The 23,806-nt window shown below is 34.6% G+C and overlaps 1 protein-coding gene across 1 annotated transcript in view; it reads left to right on the top strand.

The window, feature by feature from the left end:
- CSMD2 (CUB and Sushi multiple domains 2) overlaps nucleotides 1-23,806 on the top strand; it is a 994,819-nt gene that overhangs the window by 544,072 nt on the left and 426,941 nt on the right. The window contains exon 6 of the mRNA XM_031962095.1: nucleotides 22,500-22,612. Within this exon, the coding sequence (XP_031817955.1) occupies nucleotides 22,500-22,612 (113 nt within the window). The remainder of the gene's footprint in view (nucleotides 1-22,499; nucleotides 22,613-23,806) is intronic.

Raw genomic sequence — 23,806 nt, 5'->3', positions numbered from 1 at the left:
GTTATAACAACTCAGTGGAAAATAGAAGAACAAAAAATATGTAAGCAGAAAAAGATATTAAGTTAATCCATGTGGGAAGGTATCACAAGCCTGAACTAGGTAAAAGCATCACCTTGCTGATGATAAAAGATCTATATAGTTTTTTTTTCCTAATAACAACATAGGCTGTGAGGATTGGACTAGAAGAAAAGTTGAGTACTGCAGAATCAATGTTTTCAAACTGTGGTGGTGGAAAAGACTTTTGAGAATTCTTTGGACATCAAGGAGATCAAATCAATCAATACTTAAATTAATTCAGGCTAGTCACCAGAAGGTCAAATAATGAAGATAAAGCATGAATATTTGGGCCATATAATGAGAAGATGGGACCTATTAGAAAAGACCTTGAAGTTGGGAAAAATTGAAGGTAAAAGTAAAAGAGAATGACAGAAGATGAGAGGGATAGATAGTTTCATGGAAATAATAAACATGAATAATAAATTGAATAGAAGAATCTGATTGACATGGTCAGTAGGGTCATAAAGAGTGAAACAAAAGAATGATTGAACAACAAAAAGGGTAGAGGGAGAGTGAGAAAAAGAAACTGATTTGAGAATAAAAATAATGTGGTGTAGAATCAATAATATTTGACAACTGATTAAATATATAAGATGAGAAGGAAGAAAGAATTCAAGATGTTTCCAAGGTGGTAAACTTAAATAACTAGTAGGTTGTGTCTTAAAACAAATGTCTCCATTTTTTTCCATATTTGGAGATATGGGCTGGTTTTTGAGAAATTATAATAAATTATATATAGAAAATTTGGCATTTGAGATAATTATGGGGCACTCCAGTAGAAATGTTCATTAGACTGTTGTTAATTTGGACTTAGAGTAAAAGATAAAAATTAATGCTGATTATATAGACTCTGAAGTTCTTTGCATAAATAATGGTAATCAAACTCACTGAAGCTAATGAGATCATCAATAGAGAGAATATTTCAAGAGAAGAAGACCCAGGACAGAGCCTGAGGGATACCACATTTTTTATTGGACTGGAGGATGAGAATGAGAATCCAGTAAATGAGATGGAAAAGTAAAAAAGGAAAAGGAAAGAGAGACAACACAGAGATACTGAGACAGAAACATACAGAGAGATCTTAATTATGCATAGCATTGACACATTTATTGAAATACACAAACCTCAGAGACAAATGCAGAAAAGCAAAAATTTATATTCATCCTTTACTGACCACAGTGTAATAAAATATATATTACATAAACGTCCATTGGGGGAGAAAGTATTAAAAATCAATTGGAGACTAAAAAACTTATCCTAAAGAGATGATGCATTAAACCAAAGCAGTTATAGACAATTGCATTAAGGTAATGTAGCCAAAGAAGTCCTTAGGGGTAAGTGCCAGATCAAACAAAATGACAAATGAATTCAAAAGAAAAAATATTTAATTAAGACAGAATAAGCAATGTGTAACTAGATTCCAGATTCACTCTCTAAGAGCAAAGGCTATTCTACCTCCCCATCAGGGTCCAGAGACTATCCCTGAAGAGACAGAGCTATATATTCTCAAATGCTATTAGCTTAAATCCTCCATTTCTGTGTGTTTTTCTCTATCTCACCTAAGCAACAGTGGTTAACACCTCAATTTCATTGAACCAATTAGTATTAATTTTAATTTTTACAAAGGGTTATTTACTGTGAAGATATAAGAAAAAAAAGTTACAAATATTTCTGCCTGATCTTCTGAAATGACTGATCTAAGCCTTCCTTAGTCTTAATGTCTTTTCTCTGAGATTATTTCCAATCTATCTTGTCTATAGTTTGTTTGAAAGTAGTTGTTTGTATGTTGCCTCCCCTATAGACTATGAACTCCTTGAGAATTTACACTGTCTTTTATTTCTCTTTGTATCCCTAGGGTTTAGGACAATACCTGGTACATAGTAAGCATTAATAAATGTTTGAACACTAACTGAATTTACTTCCCAATGCATGTAGGAATTAGGTTAAGGATCCCCAGTGCCTCTATATATATATGTGTATGTGTGTGTGTATACACACATACATATTTATGTATATGTTGTATACAGACATACACATGATACAGAAATGTCCTGAAATCAGTTCAAAACTACTCACTAAGCCTGTTATTAAATTTTTGGTGTTTCTATTTCCCTCTTGGAAATAGCAAAAGGAAAATTCATTTATTGCTTTGTTTAGAATTAAGAAAATAAAAGAAAAAGTTAATAATATAGATTAAACTTCAAAATATGCCTATATTTTCTTTGGGGAATCAGTTGTTAAAAATTTACCAGCACAACCCCTTGAAGGCAGGAGCTGTTTTAAATTTTTCTTTATATAACCAGCACTTCACACAGTGCCTGGGCCTTCAGAGATGGTACTTAGTATATGCTTATTGAGTCTTTGATCATTTAGGTGATTTTGAATCTTGGTTCTGTCATCCAGTAATAATAATAATAAATGACATTTATGTAGCATTGTAAACTATTTAGAAACTTATAAAACACCTTATGAATACTATTCCATATGAGCTGAAAACTACATATATTATTATCTTCATTTTATAGATGAAGAACCTGAGGTTCAGAAAAGTAAAATGACATATTTAAGGTCATACAATTAGGAAATGTCAAGAGGAGATGGAGAGGAAATAAGCATTTATAAAGCACCTACTATGTGCCACACATTGTGCTAAGTGCTATTACAAATATCTCACTTGACCATCACAACTTAGTAAGATGAGTGCCACCATTATCCTCATTTGAGGAAACTGAGACAGGGGTTAACTAGTAAGTATTTGATTCTGAATTTGAACTGTCTTCCTGCTTAGCACATTATGCACTGTAATTAGTAAGCTGCTTCTAGGTAGGAAAGAATAAGGTCAAAATTAAAAAGAAAATGATTATTTTATGATTATGAGAAATGCCATTCCTCTTTTTAACCATGATAATGATAGAAAAAAGTGAGTCTAGAAGTTATATTCCTTCAACAGCACATAGAAAACAGTGCTATATTGGGGCTCAGAGGACCTTAGTTTGGATGCCATCCTATCACTTGCCTATACTTGGGATTTTAGGTAAGTCACTCAACCTTTCAGAGCCTCAGATATATAAAATGATGAGATTGGACTAAATGAATTTTTAAGATCTCTTCTATCTCCTAAATTAAGGTGTATTCTTACTTTTGAAATTACTGTATCTTATGCCAGGGTTCCTCTCATTTTATTTCACATTATCTTTTATTGTGTATTTTTCCTATGTATGTATTGAGCTATAAAAACAGCTGATGAGCATAAGCTATTTTATTGTTGCAGAGTGTTTGTAAGTGTAGCAATGATCTCACATGTAGGAAGGTTCCCATTGGGGATGGAGGGAATGGAGAAGAAAGATAAAGACAGAGACAGAGAGACAAAGAGGAGATGGGGGAGGGGAGACAGAGAGAGAGAGAGAAAGAGAGAGAGAGAGAGAGAGAGAGAGAGAGAGAGAGAGAGAGAGAGAGGGAGGAAGAGAGAGAGAGGGAGGAAGAGAGAGAGTGAAGAAGGGAGGGAGGAAAAGAGAGAGAGAGAGAGGGAGGGAGGAAGGGAAAGAGGGGAAGAGAGAGGGGGAGGGAGAGAGAGAGAGAAGAAAGAGAGAGACCCAAATCTGACCCACCAAAAACATTTCTGAAGTCTCTAGAATAACCAACTGGGCATAAGGATATAATGAGACTACTGGATCCTTTCATGTTTTCCTAGAATCTTTCCTTTAGCAGCCTGAAGTAAGGTTGGCCCCTTCTTTTCTCCATATAGAGAGCAGGTTCTTCATGTCTACTAATAAGGAGAAAGTCTAATGGGTTTTGGGACAAGGGTAACATGTATTATATCATTTGATCCTCATAAAATGCTATGAGATTGATAATGAAAACACATTGTCTAGTTCTGAGAGGTGTAGTGACTTCCATAAGTTTATAAAACTAAGAAAATGGCATAGCAGCCCTTGGCAATTTGTGTCTCCAAGGTCGGTGTTCTCTCCACTATGCCAGGAGACTTTGGGTTCCCTAAGAGCTCAAGAATAAGACTGTTTTGTACCCTGTATGTAGCACAGTGCCTAATAAAATGCATACTTTAAAAAATAACGCTTTTTAAAACTTTACCATTCTAGTTCAAATGGAAAAACCTCTAGACTTGAAGTTGGGAGATCTGACTTTTATTCTTGCCTTGGACACTTAGATCTACAACCTTGATCAAATTACTTAACATCTATGAATTTCAGGGTTTTTTTATCTGTGAAATGGAAATTATGATACCCATTTCATTACTCAGATCTCTTGCCTCAATACCTTTGGCTGCTTTTCCTTTTGAATGAAACCATTCTCAGTGCACTTGACAGATGGCCAATCAGTCGCTCACTGTATATTATCCTCCCCTTCCAACACTTTCCTTTGTAGAGTCTTTAAAATCACTTCTACAGGTGAACAACAACTCTTGGTTACCCAGTTGCTCTTAACTAAGGTTCTACAATAACTGAGGAGAAAGGGCTATTTTATCATCTTTTTGAAATTTACAGCTTTGGCAGGACTTGCTTCCATGTCTCCATCCAGAATGTCAGCCTCCATGAATGAATTTGGGAGAATTCTTAGCCTATCTTCTTGATAACAAGACAATTAGAGCTGGTGTCTCTGGGGGACAGATAGTATAAATATCTTAAGTCATTCCTCATTCACACGGTGGCACAAGCAATTACTGAGGCTGTGATTTCATTAGTGTTAAGTCTACTTCTTGATCCTTCATTAAATTGCATCTTTTCTGGGTGTCTGTTGCCTGAGTTTTTCAGCAGCTTGGGAGAAGGTAAATGTCAAAATTCATTCTGCCTAGTTTTCCCTCCTGGGCTGACTCTTCCATACTGATAATAGCTTTCTTACTACACATCACTTCCTGAATCCACTTAGCTGCCAGAACACCGGGTCTGAGATGATCCCATATGAAATGCCTCTGCCTTTTAAATGGGATCTCCAGATGTGAAAGTACAATTCTTGCTTGTGTTGAGTTTGAGTAGAATCAATGAATATTAAAGATGAGTTCAACCCTCTCATTTTACATGTGAGAAATCTTGGGCTCAAAGAGATTAAGCAGGTTTTTGAAATCACATAGCTTCCTAAGTAGTGAATGAAACCAAAATTTGGAAGCAGAAGATATGGTCTAATATTCTATTAGACCATACTGCCTCAGGGTTTAGCTCTTTATGAAGGATATAACTCTCATTACCAGGACTTTCCTTATGATTATGGAGTTATTGGGAAGAGAATCAGGAATGACTACTAACCCCTCAGTGTCTTCCTTCCACTGCCCTGTCTCAGCACCTGAAAATCTATAAAACATTAATTGCTGGAGTTTTGAAGATTTTCTTTTGTTGGGATTCAGGGGGTACCCCAAAATTTTGGGGTTCCAGACCAATATCATGAGGTATCTCAAAAGAATTTGCAGGCTCAGACCCATCTCCAACTCAAAGGGCAAAGTTTATTATTGTAATACTAATCAAAGTGGGCTAAACTGCAAAAGCAGAAAACAAAGAATCAGGAACAAGAAGGTAAATTTATAGGGAAAAGTTAGAAAAACCAGAGGTTTTATGTCACTGATACACTAATTTTATGGTTTAGAGGTGGAGTTGAGGGGTGGTCTTATTCAGACTTTGTGCATGGGTACAGTACTCATAGTTCTCTAAGCAGAGTCACAGGGAACCTTCTGGTGTATTTTTAGACCCAAAACATCATTACGTCAAATGGAGGCTACGCAATTTGTTCTGCACCAGAGTTAACTCTAAGCACCTCATTATTGTTGCTCAGTAGTCTCACAAACCCCATTATCACTGACCAACAGGCTATTACCTGACAGCCAGCAGTCTTTTGTACTCAACATCCTGGCCCTATGAAGTAAATTAAGACAAGATAGCCTAAGAGAAGAAATATACCATTCCTTAATACAGTATTCCTAAGGCCATGTAGCCTTGGGGTTATTCCTTTTTTTTTTAATTATAGTTTTTTATTTTCAACATTAACCCTTGCAAAACCTTGTGTTCCTCTTTCCCCCTTCATCCCACCCCCTCCCCTAGATGGCAAGTGATCCAAATATATTAAACATGGCAAAATATATGTTAAATCCAATATATGTATTTATATTTATAGAATTATCTTGTTGCACAAGAAAAATCAAATCAAAAAGAAAAAAATATAAGACACAAGCGAGGAAGAACAAAAAGAGTGAAAATGCTCTGTTATGATCCACACCCAGTTCCCACAGTCCTCTCTCTGGATGTAGATATCTCTCTTCATCACAAGTCTATTGGAATTGGCCTGAATCATCTCATTGTTGAAAAGAGCCACGTCCATCAGAATTGATCATTGTATAATCTTGTTGTTGCCGTGTATAATGATCCCCTGGTTCTGCTCATTTCATTTAGCATCAGTTCATGTAAGTCTCTACAGACTCTCTGGAATCATCCTGCTGATTGTTTCTTACAGAACAATAATATTCCATACATTCATATACCATAATTTATTCAGCCATTCTCCAACTGATGGGCATCCATTCAGTTTCCAGTTTCTGGCCACTACAAAAATGGCTGCTACAAATATTTTTGCACATGTGGGTCCCTTTCTCTTGGGGTTATTCCTAAGGGATGCACCACATCACTTTGACTACCAAAGTCCCATATTTGAAGGTTGCTCTGTGCCCAATCCTGCCCCCATTCATTTTTCCTTAATTTTTTTTCAGTTACGTTGGAAATCGTTTATCACTTCTCTCAGAGAAGAGAGAATTCTCTTTCTGAGTGGGTCATGAAGACTTTTAAGTTATGACAAGTTTGTGTTACTGTCTCTTTCATTTCCCAAATTGTAGTATTCTAACAAAAAAAAGAATAATGCACAAAGAAATAACATGTTGATTTTTGAGAGTGAATATGACTAAAATCTCTAATAATGAGCCTATTTGTATGCATAATACCCTAGAGGTGTCAGCTTGCAGAACTGGGATCCTAAAACACTCCTGAGTATGCGTGGAACCACATCTAAAATATAATTGGAAATAATTAACAAAATAAATAAAAATATAATAGAACACAGAAAAAATTACTATGTGGTTTTCTAAGTCAATATGATCTCACAAGGATACTTATCTATGACTTAATGGTTTGGTTCCTAGCTGATAGGAAAATATTTAATGCATAGCAACACAGAAACATTTATGTAGCTAAACAGATTAAATCACAGAGGCCATATACCATGCACATGACAAAATGTAAAACACTTTCATGATTTTTCTTTAGCACAGTCTTTGGTTTTGTTGTCAGATGATATATTATGAAGCTTAGGGCTGACAGCTCTTCTTGTAGCATTGTTATCTACAATTCAATCTTGATATTTTTCATGCCTGAATATGACCTTTTTGGTGAGGTAGCTGCAAATAAGAGAGTTTTTTTTTTTTTTTTTAAGAAAAGCTATTATTTTGCTTTCACATTAAGGAAAACTGAATTGTAGAAACATGGAATTTCAGAGATTGAATCTCACAGATCATTTAATCCAGCCTCATTTTATGGGTCATAAAAACAACAACAATAATAATAATTACTCACATTTATGTAGCTCTTTAAAGTTTATAAAGAATTTTTTCATATTACTATATTATGAGATATACTTGAATCTTTTTATATCATTGTTATCTGCAGTTCAGTCTTGGTTTTGGGGTGATAAATTGATTCAGTTCTGGATGTTATATTTAAAAATATGTACACGCACACAATTAGGTAAAAGACCAAATTTAGTTTAACAAATTGTATTTAAAGGATTCTCACTGTAACTGACAGAGTTCTTTGGCATAAAGGTGGTGAATTCAGTTTGGAGGATGGCAGGCCTTTCTTAGTTTTTCTAAATACCCATGATCCCAGAAAATCATATGAAGACCTGCAATAGGTATTTTCCAGTTTTTCTGCATCCCTTCTTTCCCTGTCACCCTTATTCCCATACCCATTACATTTTACTGATAGTTGCTCAGAATTACATTATTTGAAGAAGGAGGTTTTATCTGTGTCAAAGCAATTCCTTCCTAGTGACTATTACCCTTCTACACAGTGTCTGCTGAGGTTTTCACAGCTAAGCTAAGAGCTTTCTCTTAGCTACTCCATTTAATGGTTATCTTGATGTAATCAGCTTCTCACTTCCCTATTCACTGTCTCTAAGTATTAGGATATAATTTTAAGGGTAAAAAGAATCAAATAACATTGTATAGTCTGTGACAACTTATGGTGTTCCTGAGTCAAGACTCGGTTTCAAGCCCTTCAACACGCATATGGACAAGTCACTTCATCTCTATGATCTTTCTATTTTCTCTATGATTCTACTTTCTCTATGATTTTCTTTCTCTGTGTGACATGTGGTCCACAAGTCCACATTGTGAACAAGTCCTGGGTGTCATAGTATCAACCATTCTCTCAGCCCTTTGCTAGAATTCAGGCAGCCAGCCTCTAAGTTTTGACCCATTGTGGATAATTCCAAGATTTTATTTAAGTTGAGTTTAAGTCTGTGGGTTTGTGTTCTTATAAGTTCAAATCCTTAGTTTGTTGGTCTCTTTTATCATTTTTCATTTGTGTCCAACACTTTGTGATCCCATGTGGGGTTGTCTTGGCAAAGATACTGGAGTGGTTTGAGAAAGCTGAGGCAAAAGGATGAATGTTAAAAACTATTTGTGCATCTATTTTGAAAATAAGAAGGTATTATTAAAAAAAAGAAGAAAACTGAAGCAAAGTGTTAAATGACTTGCTCAGGACCACACATTGAAGAACGTGTCTGAAGCTAGATTTAAACTTACCTTTTCTCTTTTCAAATTTATTTACCTTTATTTTTTATAAAGCTTTTTATTTGTATTTATTTATTTATATATTTTTTGCTGAGGCAGTTTGGATTAAGTGACTTGTCCCAGGTCACACAGTGGTCTGAGGTCACATTTGAACTCAGGTCCTCCTGACTTCAGGGCTGGTGCTCTATCTTATATATTATATATATATATATATATATATATATATATATATATATATATATATATATATATTTTATATAACTTTTATTGACAGAACCCATGCCAGGATAGTTTTTACAACATTATCCCTTGCACTCCCTTCTGTTCCGATTTTTCCTCTCTCCCTCCACCTCCCTAGATGGCAAGCAGTCCTATATATGTTAAATATGTCTCAGTATATCCTAGATACAATGTATGTGTGCAGAACCAAACATTTCTCTTGTTGCACAGGGAGAATTGGATTCAGAAGGTAAAAATAACCCTAGGAAGAAAAACAAAAATGCAAACAGTTTACATTCATTTCCTAGTGTTCTTTCTTTGGGTATAGCTGCTTCTGTCCATCACTGATCAATTGAAACTGAGTTAGGTCTCTTTGTCAAAGAAATCCACTTCCATCAGAATACATCCTCATACAGTATCATTGTTAAAGTATATAATGATCTCCTGGTTCTGCTCATTTCACTTAGCATCAGTTCATGTAAGTCTCTCCAAGCCTCTCTGTATTCATCCTGCTGGTCATTTCTTACGGAAAAATAATTTCCAAACATTTATATAACAATTTACCAACCATTCTCAATTGATGGGCATCCATTCATTTTCCAGTTTCTAACCACTACAAACAGGGCTGCCACAAACATTTTGGCACATACAGGTCCCTTTCCCTTCTTTAGTATCTCCTTGGGGTATAAGCTCAGTAGTAGCACTGCTGGGTCAAACGGTATGCACAGTTTGATAACTTTTTGGGCATAATTGCTGGTGCTCTATCCTAAAGCTTTTTTATTTTCAAAACATATGCATAGATAGTTTTCAGCATTCACTGATGCAAAACCTTGTCTTCCAATTTTTCCCCTCCATTCCACTTATCCTCTCCCCTAGATGGCAAGTAATCCAATATATGTTAAACATCTTCAATTCTTATATACATATTTCTGAACTTGCCTTTCTTTCTGATTTGTCTTTCTGATTTCTGGCTTGATACTCTATCCAGTCTGCCACTCTTAAGAAGTATTCACATATCCCTAGCTCTATGCTTTATCAATTACCTCTCCAAAGGCATTAATTTATAAAGCATTTAATTGGATTAGATAAAAGGTAATCAAAATGGAAATATTATTTGCATATTCTATACATTTCATTCAATTTTTGGACCTAGTCTATCCCAAAGACAAAAACCTTTTTTAGACAGTAGTGTATGTCTCCAAAATTCAGCCTCAGATACTTATTAGTTCTGTGCTCTGGGGCAAATCACTTAATCATTTTTGCCTCAATTTTCTCATCTGTAAACTGAGCTGAAAAAGAAAATGGCAAAACACTCTTTGTCAAGAAAAACCGATATGTGGTCACGAAGAATCAGATATGACTCAAACAACTGAATAACAACAACCTGCTGTCTCTAGTCTCAGGTACATTTATTTATGTCATGCTCAGGATCACATAGCAAATTTTTTACCTTTTAAATTCACTTATTGTATAATATCATGTATTATAACCGCCTCTATTAGTCTCTTATCTTTTTACTAGACTATAAACTTTGCATTTAAATTTAGCATCGCCCACAGTACCCAGAGAATACTGTGAACAGAGCAAAACATATTTGTTGCTGCTAATATCAACAGTAAATCATTCTTTTGTATGGACACTATTTTCTATGACATTGTCAAACACCTTAGGGAAACATATCTCCCTGTTTAATACTTCACTTGATTTCAAAATTCAGTAGCTTCGTGAATAATATTATCCTTATAGTTACATCTTTATATAGGCTGGTATAATTTTTCCATATGTATGGGGAACACATTTTCTGAAAAAAGCCTTCAAGTCTTCATTTCATCATACTGAATCAAATGCTGTCTTAAACTGAATAAACAATAAATAAATTGGCATCTTATGTAAGATCTATATCACAGTAAATAGTGGTAGGGTGTGTCAGAATGTGGGTAGAAATACTTTTGGTCTGGCAAGGAATTTAGATGCTAATAAAATCACATTTTTAATAATGACAACAGGAGTTAGTCATTAACATTTATTAAGCATCTACTTTAAGCCAGGCACTGGCATAGTGCTACACATTTATATAGTGACTCACAATTGTAGTTCTCTGATTTAATTATAATTTCATTAATTAAATATTGTAGTTATTGTTATCCCTTATTTTACAAAAGAGTAAACCAAGGCTAAGAAACTTGCTCAAGGTCACATTGCTAATAAGGGTGACAGAATTTGAAATTTTATCTTCCTAACCCTAAACCAAGCCGAGGATTCTAACTTTCTTACCACTGAGCTGCTTTGGTATCTATATTCTGTTGGATTCCCTGCCTGAATGTAAGTCTGGCCATTTGGTAGTTTCCCTATAGCTATGTTGTGCAACCACAGTTTAGACCATTAATCTCTTTTCCTTGTCAGCTTTCAACCCAGCCTCTCTCTGTAAAATATAGCCCTGGTCATGAATAAGATACATGGCTATTTTAAACTTCATCCTTCTTTATAAATAGCCTTAAAGGAGAGACTTGATTTATACACATTTTGTCTCTGAAATAGAACTGAATTTTGCATGGAAGGGGGACTATGTTTTTTTATGGCTTAAAAAAACAAACAAACACTTTGCAGGGGTCCTCAAACTTTTTAAATAGGGGGCCAGTTCACTGTCCCTCAGACTGTTGGAGGGCCAGACTATAGTAAAAACAAAAACTTTGTTTTGTGGGCCTTTAAATAAAGAAACTTCATAGCCCTGCGTGAGGGGGAATAATCGTCCTCAGCTGCTGCATCTGGCCCACGGGCCACAGTTTGAGGACCCCTGCTGTAGAGGGCAGATGCTGGAAAAAAGGAAGTAACGTGCCTGAGCTCTTCCCCCATGCTCTCCAAACACTTTTAGATAAGTCCAAGAAATAATTCTTGGAATTGCAGAACCCCAAAAAGGATGGATTGAAATAACTTTACAGCCGGCAGAAAAAGATCCAGCCCAAGCGGTACAACACCAGACTGGTCCCCAGAAAATTATGAGCAGATTTGGAGAATCACTGAAACAGCAGCAGATCATTGGCTTCCAGAACTCTCAGCCCACAGAGAGCTAGAGCGCCAAACAACTGATCAGAAGGAGATGACATGGGTTTCTTTGCTAGCACCAGAGATAGGGCTGTTGCTTTGCCCATACTTGTATCCAGATTATAGTCCAGAGTGGCAGTAGCTCCTGTAGCAGAACTTACAGTTGCGGTGGAATGGGACCCTTGTCATGGTTCCAGGGCAGCAAAGAGTGCTTGTGGTCATTCACAGACCAGACGGAGCACAGTTCAGGAAAGCAGAAAACACACATCTCCTTAGATCATAATACTTTGGAAGAACTGAAAACTTACAGACCCCTAGAAGGATCTTTGAAAATAACTGCTAAAACCCCTGAGGCTTAGGACATATGCCCTACTCCCTGGAAACAGAATCCATTTTAGCAAAGAGTTAAAAGTCAAGAAACTGGCTGGGAAAATGTGCAAACAACAGAAAAACTTCTGACCTTAGAATGTTACTATGGTGACAAGAAAGAACAAAGCACAAACTCAGAAAAAGATTTAAAAAGTCCAATTTCCTGCATCCAAAGCCTCATATGTGTATGTGTTTGCATATGTGTGTATAAATAAATATACGACACATGCACTTACATATTCATATATACATATATGTATGGGTACATATGTATGTGTATATGGGAATTGGTCTCAGACCATGGAAGAATTCAAAAATAATTTTGCAAATCAAATAATAGAAGTAGATGAAACCTTGGGAAGAGAAATGAGAGTGATGTCAGAAAATCATGAAAAAAAAAGTTAACAACTTGTTAAAGAGAACACAAAGAAATACTGGAGAAAATAACCTTACAAAAATGCCAGTGAGGAGAATAATGCCTTCTAAAGCAGAGCAGGTCAAATGAAAAAATAGACAAAAATTCACTGAACAAACCCTCCTTAAAATAGAATTGCCAGATGGAAAAGGAAGTACAAAAGCTCACTGCAGAAAACAATTCCTTAAAAATTAGAATCAAGCAAGTGAAGGCTAATGACTTTATGAGAAATCAAGAAACTATAAAACAAAATCAAAAGAATGAAAAAATAGAAAGCAATGTGAAATATCTCATTGGAACAGCAAGTGACCTGGAAAATAGATCCAGGGAAGACAATTTAAAAATTATTGCACTACCTGAAAGCCATGATCAAAAAAAGAGCTGCCTAGACATTATCTTTCAAGAAATTATCAAAGAAAACTGCCTTGAGATTTTAGAGCTAGAAAATAAAATAGAAATCAAAAGAATTTACTGATCATTTTTTGAAAGAGATCCCAAAATGAAAACTTCCAGGAATATTATAGTCAAATTCAGAGCTACCAGGCCAAGGAAAAAAATACTGCAAGCATTCAGAAATTCAACAATTTAACTATAAATTGGTGGAGCCATAGTCAAGGTAACAAGGTTTAGCAGTTACTACATTAAAGAATGGGAGGGGTTGGGATGTGATATTCTGGAGGACAAAGGAACTAGGATTGCAACCTAGAATTACACACCAGCAAAACTGAATATAATTCTTCAGAAGAAAAATAGATATTCAATGAAATAGAAGACATTTAGGCATTCCTGATGAAAAGAGCTGAATAGAAAATTTGATTTTCAAATACAAGACCCAAAAGGAGCAGGAAAAGGAAATATAAAGTGACTTAATAAGATTAAAATATTTACATTCCTATTGTGGTAAAGTGATATTTGTAACTCATAAGAACTTTCTCATTATCAGGGCAATTAGAAGGAGTACATCTAGACAGAGGATACAGGTGTGATTTAAATATGAAGGGATGATATCTATAAAAATAAATTTAATGGATGAGAGAATTGATCAGAGAAATGCAAATTAAGACAACTCTGAGATACCACTACACACCTCTCAGATTGGCTAAGATGACAGGAAAAAATAATGATGAATGTTGGAGGGGATGCGGGAAAACTGGGACACTGATGCATTGTTGGTGGAGTTGTGAATGAATCCAATCATTCTGGAGAGCAATCTGGAATTATGCCCAAAAAGTTATCAAACTGTGCATACCCTTTGATCCAGCAGTGCTACTACTGGGCTTATACTCAAAGAGATACTAAAGAAAGGAAAGGGACCTGTATGTGCCAAAATGTTTGTGGCAGCCCTGTTTGTAGTGCCTAGAAACTGGAAAATGAATGGATGCCCATCAATTGGAGAATGGTTGGGTAAATTGTGGTATATGAATGTTATGGAATATTATTGTTCTGTAAGAAATGACCAGCAGGATGAATACAGAGAGGCTTGGAGAGACTTACATGAACTGATGCTAAGTGAAATGAGCAGAACCAGGAGATCATTATATATCTCAACAACGATACTGTATGAGGATGTATTCTGGTGGAAGTGGATTTCTTCAACAAAGAGAAGATCTAATTCAGTTCCAATTGATCAATGATGGACAGAAGCAGCTACACCCAGAGAAAGAACACTGGGAAATAAATGCAAACTGTTTGCATTTTTTCTTCCCGGGGTTATTTTTACCTTCTGAATCCAATTCTTCCTGTGCAACAGAGAACTGTTTGGTTCTGCACACATATATTGTATCTAGGATATACTGCGACATATTTAACATATATAGGACTGCTTGCCATCTAGGGGAGGGGGTGAAGGGAGAGAGGGGAAAAGTCGGAACGAAGTGAGTGCAAGGGATAATGTAAAAAAATTACCCAGGCATGGGTTCTATCAGTAAAAAGTTACAATTATTTTTAAAAAATGTATGAGAGAGAATTATGCTAGGAAAGGGAGAAATAGAAAGGGGTAAATTATCTCACATAAAAGAGGGAAGAAAAAGCTTTTATGGTGGAGGGGAAGATAGTGGAAAAGTGGAGCGGAGTGAGTAAATTATATAAAATGGAATCTTAAAAGGGAAATAACATACATACTCACTTGGGTATAGAAATATATTCTATCCTAGAGGAAAATAGGAGAGAAAGATAATAAGAGAAAGTGGAAGTATGATAGAAGGGATGAAAGAATGGGGGAGTGGTAGTCAGCAAAATACTTTTTTAGAAGGACCAGGATGAAAGGAGAGAGAGAATAGAGGAGAGAGAGCAGGAAATAGAATGGTGGAAAATACAGTTAATAGTACTAAATGTGAAAAAAAAATTTAAAAATTGAGTCAAATTTATTTTAAAAAAAGAGCCATTCCCCCAGTTAATAAATGATTAAAAGATATAGTTTTCAGATGAAGTGTTCAAAGTTATTTATAGCCACATTGGGGAAAAATACTCTAACTCACTATCCATTGGAGAAATGCAGATTAAATTCTGAGGTACTAGCTCATATCTATTATCTAATTAGCTAACAGGACACAAAAGGAAAATGACAAATGTTATGGAGGATGTGGAAAAATTGGGAGATTAATGCACTATTGGTGTAGTTCTGAAATTATTCAAACATTCCATAGAACTATTTGGAAGTATGCTCAAAGAACTATAAAACCGTACATTTCCCTTGACCTAGTAATAGCACCACTAGATCTATATCCAAAAAGATATTAAAAAGGAAAAAAAGAAAAGGATCTATATGTACAACAATATTTATAGTAACTTTCTTCTGGTGGCAAAAAAATTGGAAATTGAGGGGATATCCATCAATTGGAGAATGACTAAACAAATTGTAAGATATGAATATAATAGAATATTATTGTCCTATAAAAAGTAATGAGCAGGATGATCTCAGAAAAACCTTGATTTAAATGAACTTATGTGAAGTGAAATATACTGTGCACAAAGTAACAGCATTATTGTAAGATGATCAGCTGTGAATGACTTAGCTATTTTCAAAAATACAATGACCGAAGACATCTGAAAGGACTAATGGTGAAAAAATGCTGTCCATTCCCAGAGAAAGAACTGATGGTGTCTGAATACAGATTGAAGCATATATATCAAAGCATAAAAACCTTTACTTTTCTTGAGTTTTGGGGGAAGTCTATGTTTTCTTTTACAACATGATAAATATGGAAATATGTTTTGCATGATTACGTATGCATAACTTATATTCAATTACTTGCCTCTTAATTTGGGGGTTAGGAAAGAAGGATGAGAGAGAATTTAGAACTTGAAAATTCTAAAAAAAACGTTCTGAAAGTGTTAAAATTATTTTTACATGTAATTGGAGAAAAATAAAATATTAAATTAAAAATTAAAAATCTTAAATGATGAAGGATAAACTCTTTTAGCTGGGATATGGCTCAGTATAGTAATTGGTTTCTGTAATCTTTCTGTGTAGCAATATGAGTTACACATCAAAGTTTAGGATGTGTCAGCATTACCATTATAGTCACAACTCCTTTTCTCAGGGCATGTGGTCTTTTAGTAAATATCATTTTAGAGTTCTCACTGAGTGGCTATTTCAAAGCTTCTTAAAACTCTCATGCTTTTTATAATACTCTATCTCTTCCTTTTCTTATCAGAAGACTTTGCCTTCTTCTTTACTAAGAAAGGAGGTCATGTATCTGAGTTCTCAGCTAGCCAGCTTTGAGTTCTCTTTTCCATGATTCAAAACCCCTGTGTCAGTCCTTTCCCATATTCTCTTTGCTTATTCTATGCTTAGTTTCTGGTGATGGGATGGCCATTCTTGTAAGGCCAGTCACAATAATTATGCCCTGATTAATCCCTCCCACTTCTGTCTCTTTGTGAAGTTTCCCACTTTGATACTTTCTCCAAAATTCAGTATCTCCTTATCTATGTAGAGAACACCCTAAGTATAGCAAAATTTTTCATTTTTTAAATTTTGAGTTCCACATTTTCTTCCTTCACTTTTTGCATAGGCACATGATTATAGTATTGATTATACTAATGAAACCATGGAAAACATTTCTATATTGTCTGTGTTGCAAAAGAAAACACAAAAATCAAGAAAAATAATGAAAACATAAAAGTATGCTTCAATCTACACTCAGAGTTCAGCAGTTCTCTCTCTGGAGATGGATAGCATTTTTCATCATGGGTGCTTTGGAATTGTATTAAGCATTGTTTTTATCAGAGTATCTAAGTCTTTCACAGTTCATCATTACAACATTGCTGCTGCTGTGAATAGTGTGGTTCTGTTGTCTTTATTTTGCATGAGTTGATATAAAACTCCCCAGGTTTTTCTGAAACCATCATGCTTGTCATTTCTTACAACACAATAGTATTTCATCACAATCAAATACTGTAGGTAGTTCTCTCATTTTCTTTTCTTTTTTTTTTTTTAACATTTTTATTTATTTATTTTTTATTATAATAACTTTTTTATTGACAGAACCCATGCCAGGATAATTTTTTACAACATTATCCCTTGCACTCACTTCTGTTCCGATTTTTCCCCTCTCTCCCTCCACCCCCTCTCCTAGATGGCAAGCAGTCCTATATATGTTGAATATGTCACAGTATATCCTAGATACAATATATGTGTGCAGAACCAAACAGTTCTCTTGTTGCACAGGGAGAATTGGATTCAGAAGGTAAAAATTACCTGGGAAGAAAAACAAAAATGCAAACAGTTTACATTCATTTCTCAGTGTTCTTTCTTTGGGTGTAGCTGCTTCTGTCCATCATTGATCAATTGAAACTGAGTTAGATCTTCTCTTTGTCAAAGAAATTCACTTCCATCAGAATACATCTTTATACAGTATTGTTGTTGAAGTATATAATGATCTCCTGGTTCTGCTCATTTCACTTGACATCAGTTCATGTAAGTCTCTCCAGGCCTCTCTGTATTCATCCTGCTGGTCATTTCTTACAGAACAATAATATTCCATAACATTCATATACCACAATTTACCCAACCATACTCCAATTGAAGGGCATCCATTCATTTTCCAGTTTCTGACCACTACAAACAGGGCTGCCACAAACATTTTGGCACATACTGGTCCCTTTCCCTTCTTTAGTATCTCCTTGGGGTATAAGCCCAGTAGTAACCCTGCTGGGTCAAAGGGTATGCACAGTTTGATAACGTTTTGGGCATAATTCCAGATTGCTCTCCAGAATGGTTGGATTTGTTCACAACTCCACTAACAATGCATCAGTGTCCCAGTTTTCCTGCATCCCCTCCAACATTCGTCATTATTTTTTCCTGTCATCTTAGCTAATCTGACAGGTGTGTAGTGGTATCTCAGAGTTGTCTTAATTTGCATTTCTCTGATTAATAGTGATTTGGTTCTCTCATTTTCTAATTGAGATACATCCCCTCAATTTTCAGTTTTTTATTCAGTACAAAAAGAGCTATAAATATTTTTTGCATAAAAAGGTCCTTTTCCCTTTTATTTGATCTCTTTGAGAAACAGACATAGCAATAGTGTTGTTCTGTCAGAGAGTATGCACAGTTTTATAACCTTTTGGTAGTAATGAGTTTATATTCTAATGCAGGAAGACAATACATAAAAGAGAATTGAAAAGCAGGAGTGTGTTTGGAGAGGGAGAGATGGAGGTACCTGCTTGGAAGTATCATGGAAAAAGCAAGAAAATGACGAATGGTTGCTCTGGGTCTTTACCCAAGATAGGAGTTCTAGGAAGAATTCACCAATGGGAGAAGGGACCAGCAAGAGCAGAGTAAGGAAGCAACTAAGGCATGTGGTGTAGTGGACAATTTTCTTTCTTCACAATCTCATCAGTTCTTATGGGTTCAATTTTTGCCTTCATAACGACTCTTCCATATCTATATATCTGGCCTTATTTTCTTTCCTGAGTTCTTGTCCATCACCACTTGTTTACTGGACATCTATACTTGAATATTATCTCATAACTATCTGAAACAAAAACACACAAAATTTTACTCATGATTTTTCACTATCTCTTCCAAATTTCATTACTTCTATTAAGTAATTACTTCATGTAACTTGTTTTCACAACCAGAGAATTGTCTTTTTCCTTTCCCCTTATCCCTTTCTTCCCCAACATCTTTTATCAAATTCAGTCAATTCTTCCTTCACAGCATTCCCTGCATCCATTGCTTCTCAATCCTCTCTCACCATTTTCCATTCACATGGATAAATGAAAAGTTTATTACATTCTTATTACATGCAAAACTCTATGTTAAACATCAGGAATACAAATATAAAAGTGGAAACAGTTCCTGTTCTCTAGGAGCTAACATACTAATAATGGAGATAGCATAATTAGAAGATTTTTAGAAGGAATTTAAATATATGCAACCAATGGCCCATAGGGTATAGCAACAAAGTAGATGATAATGCATCTTTAATGTCATTCAAAGAGAAAAATTTCTTTTTCTGCTATTGAACTTTTTGACAGTGCCAAGAACTTTGGTAGTGAGAATCTACTTTTTGTGTGTGTGTGTGTGTGTGTGTGTGTGTGTGTGTGTGTGTAGCTCCAGTAGATAGGGCTACTCAGAAGGCAAGTATCTGTAGAAGTAGTTGTCAGGTTGCATCTGCACAGAAGTTGCTTTACTGTAAAGTAGTTTTGGGAGCAAAACTTGAAGCAGTGTTGGTGGCTTGGAAGGCATTGCTATTTCCAGTACCTTTGAGCTCAGTGTCCTAGGATATATTTATCTGGATCTGAGAAGAAGTGGTAGTCAAGGTAATAGCAGTGGTCAGTTCTTCTGGAACATGTTACCTCTCTCTCCCTCAGGGTTCCATGCTGCTTCACCAAGACTGGTTTGCTTTTTTTGTAATTAATAATTGGAAGACATTTGATAGCTACTATCTTAATACTTTGATTTGCAGTAGTTTACTAGTCTTTCTCCTCTTCAATTCATTATCAAACCATCATCCAATCAGTAAACATTTTTAAAGTACTTCTTTATATTCTAGGTACTACATTAAGGGCTGGGGATACAAAGAAAGGTAAAAGACAGTTCTTGTTACAAGGAGGTCACATTCTGATAAAGAGAATATGCAAACAGCTATGTACATACAAACTATTTACAGGATATTAATACATGGATGATTTAAGAGAGATTGAGAGTTTCCTCAATGACCAAAAAAAAATCAAAATAAACTTTCTTTATATATGTTACCATGTCACTTCCAGGTTGGAGAATCTTTAGTGGTTCCCTATTGCTTTGAGGATAAAATACAAATTGATTATCCTGGTATTTAAAATCTTAGGAGGAACTGATAATAGCAGATAATGGACTCAGTATCCAAAAAGATCAAACAAGAGTATTAAACTGAATCTAATAAGATTAAATTCAGTAGAAATAAATACAATCATTTGAATTAATGCCATATGAGGTTCAGTTGAAGGAACTCAAATGAAGGAATATTAAACCAGAAAAAAGAGAAAACTTTTGAGGGATATGATAATTGTGTTCAAGCATTTGAAAGATTGTTATATGGAAGACAGTTTAGGACTGTCTTGTATGGCCTCAGAAGACAGAAGGGGAGCAGAGCCATGAGCAAAGGGCAGAAGTTCTGGATATCAAAAATTTAGATTTGTTTTTAGGGAAGATTTACTAAAAATTTGAAAAAGTATCACAAAAGTAGAACAGGCTGGCAAATGGGAATCAAGATTGCCATGATCATAAGACGATGAATCTAGAGAGACCATCTGGTCCAATTCCTCCACTTCTGCTTAATTCTGATTGCTAGGAAATTTGTTCTTTTGTCAATCTTAAATTTGCCTCTGCTTCTTTCAGTCATGGATAAGAACCAGACTAATTGTGAGGGAATAATCTTAGCATCAGTAAGGAGATCTTGATAAAGTTCATAAGATCCTTACACTAATCATATGCAGGAAATGTGCCAGAAAGAATGCCAGCTATTTTACCATTTGGTAAGATTACAGAAGCAGAGAGTTTAAGAGTTGGAAGGGACTTTGGTGTCAATCCATACCTTCCATTCTGTTATATCTGATCAGTGACCATATAATCTCTGCTTGATGATTTCCAGTGAGAAAGAACCCACCTTAAGATAGAAAGAGCACTAGTTCTGGAGCCAGAGGTCACAGGTTCAAATCCCGCTTCTGAAGTATCATACTTATGAAATTTTGGGAAAGTCAGATTTCTTAGGTTGCTCATTTGTAAATGTATTTGTAAAGAATTGTCCTTATACTCTGATTAATTACTTTATGATATGCTATAATTTTGTATTAGTTTGCTTTTACTTTGTATTCACATATGTATGCTTACTTGCTTTCTTTCATCCTATGCTGCATTGTATGTTTAACTAATATATATAATATATAATGTAATATAACAACTAATTACAATGCAACTCCTCTTTTCCAACAGATTTTTAAAGTATATACCTTAAAAACATTTTGCATAAAATTTTTAAAAGGATCTATATTTCCATTTTTATATTTAGTCCTGAGTTCCATACCATAATATAATAATACCTATGTGGTAATTTCAAGTTCACTTTACTTATTACCCATATTATATGGATTGTTTCATTAGAAATCTTAGTCCATTAATATACTTTAGTCATAAATATACTTTTCTTAGGTAAATTCTCCTTTGAGACTTTGTTGAGGTAGAGAACATAACATATTGAAGAGGACGGCTTGCTAGAGCTGAAAGAATTAGTTACCAAAAAAAGGACAGATTGGTTATGGGGTAGCAGACTGGGGAGTTTGATGAAAATAGCTCCAACAAATTAATAAAGAGACATTCGCAAAATCAGGAAAATGATAAGATCAGGTCTATGTTCTTGCATGTTAGGCAGCTGTTAGTATAGATGATAAATTATAATTTACAATATAAGTTTCTGAAGGGCAGGGGCTTTTTGTTACTGGTTTACTTAAAAAAAACCACAACCATCAACTAACACTTTTACCTAAGTGTTATATTGAATAAATACTGAACTGAATTTACTTACAAAGGAAATCTATCTGAGTACTGGAGACCTGTTAGGATTTGTTGGTAAGAAACAGTGTTGTCTTAGACCATAACAGCATTAATAGAGATTGAGAGGAAGAGATAAATTGGAGACATATTGCAAAAGAAGAATTAGACTATCTCATACTTCCTTTTGAGAAAGAGACAGAGATATACACACAGACAGACAGAGACAGAGAGACAGAGATAGACAGACAGACATAATCAAATAGATATCTTCCTCTCTAATTTAGAAGAGATATTAAAGCACTAAAATAAGATAGATGCTAGTGAAGGAATTAGATAGATGGGGATTAGGGTGCTTATAGTGATGGTCCAGTGGTAGAAGGGTATTCCCAGATCCATGTATCTTTGTCACTATATCCTTATGCTTTTGGTTTTGGTATCTTGATTTTTATGATCTATATTACTTAGGGAAAGGTCACAGAGATAATTCCCATATCTCTTTCCCCAGCTATCCTTGAAGACAAATCTCCTGCTTCAATAAAAGTGAGGGTTGGTTATCCATGCTAGCATCATAAGTTACTCAGTAGAGTGTATTATCAATGTTCACTTTCAATGATCATTTGCATCTTATATCTCATTAGGTTCACTGGAGCCAGCCTTCCTCCCCCAGTTATCAGCAGTAAGAACTGGCTTCGCCTTCACTTCACATCGGATGGCAACCACAGATTGAAGGGATTCAGTGCCCAATACCAAGGTAATTAATGGATCATTTGTTATATTGACTATATAATACTTTATTTAATACAACTTTTCTTTTCCAGAGAATATTTTCAAGGGTTTTTATTTCAATGGAAAGGGTACTGGGAGACTTTATCCTTTTGTGTTTTGAGCTTTCAAAATTTTCAGAAATTTTTTCTTAATAATGTTTTTATTATATATACGTGTATACACACACACACACACATATGTCTATATGTCTCCTGATTTTGTTCACATACTTTTGTTCATTCAGCTATTCCTAGGTTTCTCTAAAATGGTTTATTTTTTTCATATGGAAAAATAAATGAATAATATTCTATTACAATCATATAATAGAAATTGTTAAGCCAGTTCCCAAGAGATGAAGATCCCTTTAGTTTTTGGTTGTTTGCTACTATAAAAGAGGATAGTTTAAACATTTTTGTACATTTTGATTCTTTTCCTTTTTATGTGATCCCTTTGAGGTGTTGGCCTAAGAATATCACTGAGCCAAAGGAGTGTATATGTACAGTTCAGTGATTTTTAAGTTACAGTTGCAAATTCATTTCCAGAATAGCTGAACCAAATCATAGCTTTTCCAATGTGCTTTTTACCCCATAGTCTCTCTGAAAATTGCCATTTTCTTTTTTTTGTGTCAATTTAAAAACTTTGTCATAGTGTATAATTTTAATAAATTGTCATTGCTTTTTGATCAGTATTTAATATTTTTGTTCAATATTAGTTAGGCATTTTGATCCTTCATTTTATTTCTCTGCTTTGTCTGTTCCTGATCAATAACATAAATGAATCATAGAAAAGGATTGAAAAAAATCCCTTTTTTCTATTATTGTAGTTTATATAACATTATAATTATTTTTCTTTAATTTTTTTGACGTAATATATTGTAAACCACTTAATTTTGGATTTTTTTTAACCTTAGGAGTTCATCTGTAGGCATCTAACTTGTTTTTTCTGATAATTAGGCTAGATAAAATCTGGTTCTATTAAAATATATAAAATTTACATATTTTTATATATTTGTATATTATTTTGTATAAATATTTGTATATTTATATTATTTTATAAATGTCACTGGAAAATAATTATTGATAATTACTGATTCCCTTATTTATTTCTTTTTTATCATGAATTCCACTTTTTTCCTTTTCCATGTGAACAACTTTATTTTCCTCTCTTTGCTAAAAGGAAA

The sequence above is a fragment of the Sarcophilus harrisii genome, chromosome 3 (assembly GCF_902635505.1).
Source record: "Sarcophilus harrisii chromosome 3, mSarHar1.11, whole genome shotgun sequence".
Lineage (NCBI taxonomy): Eukaryota > Metazoa > Chordata > Mammalia > Dasyuromorphia > Dasyuridae > Sarcophilus > Sarcophilus harrisii.
Note: the sequence above shows the minus strand (reverse complement) of the source record. Positions and strands in the feature narration are given on the sequence as shown.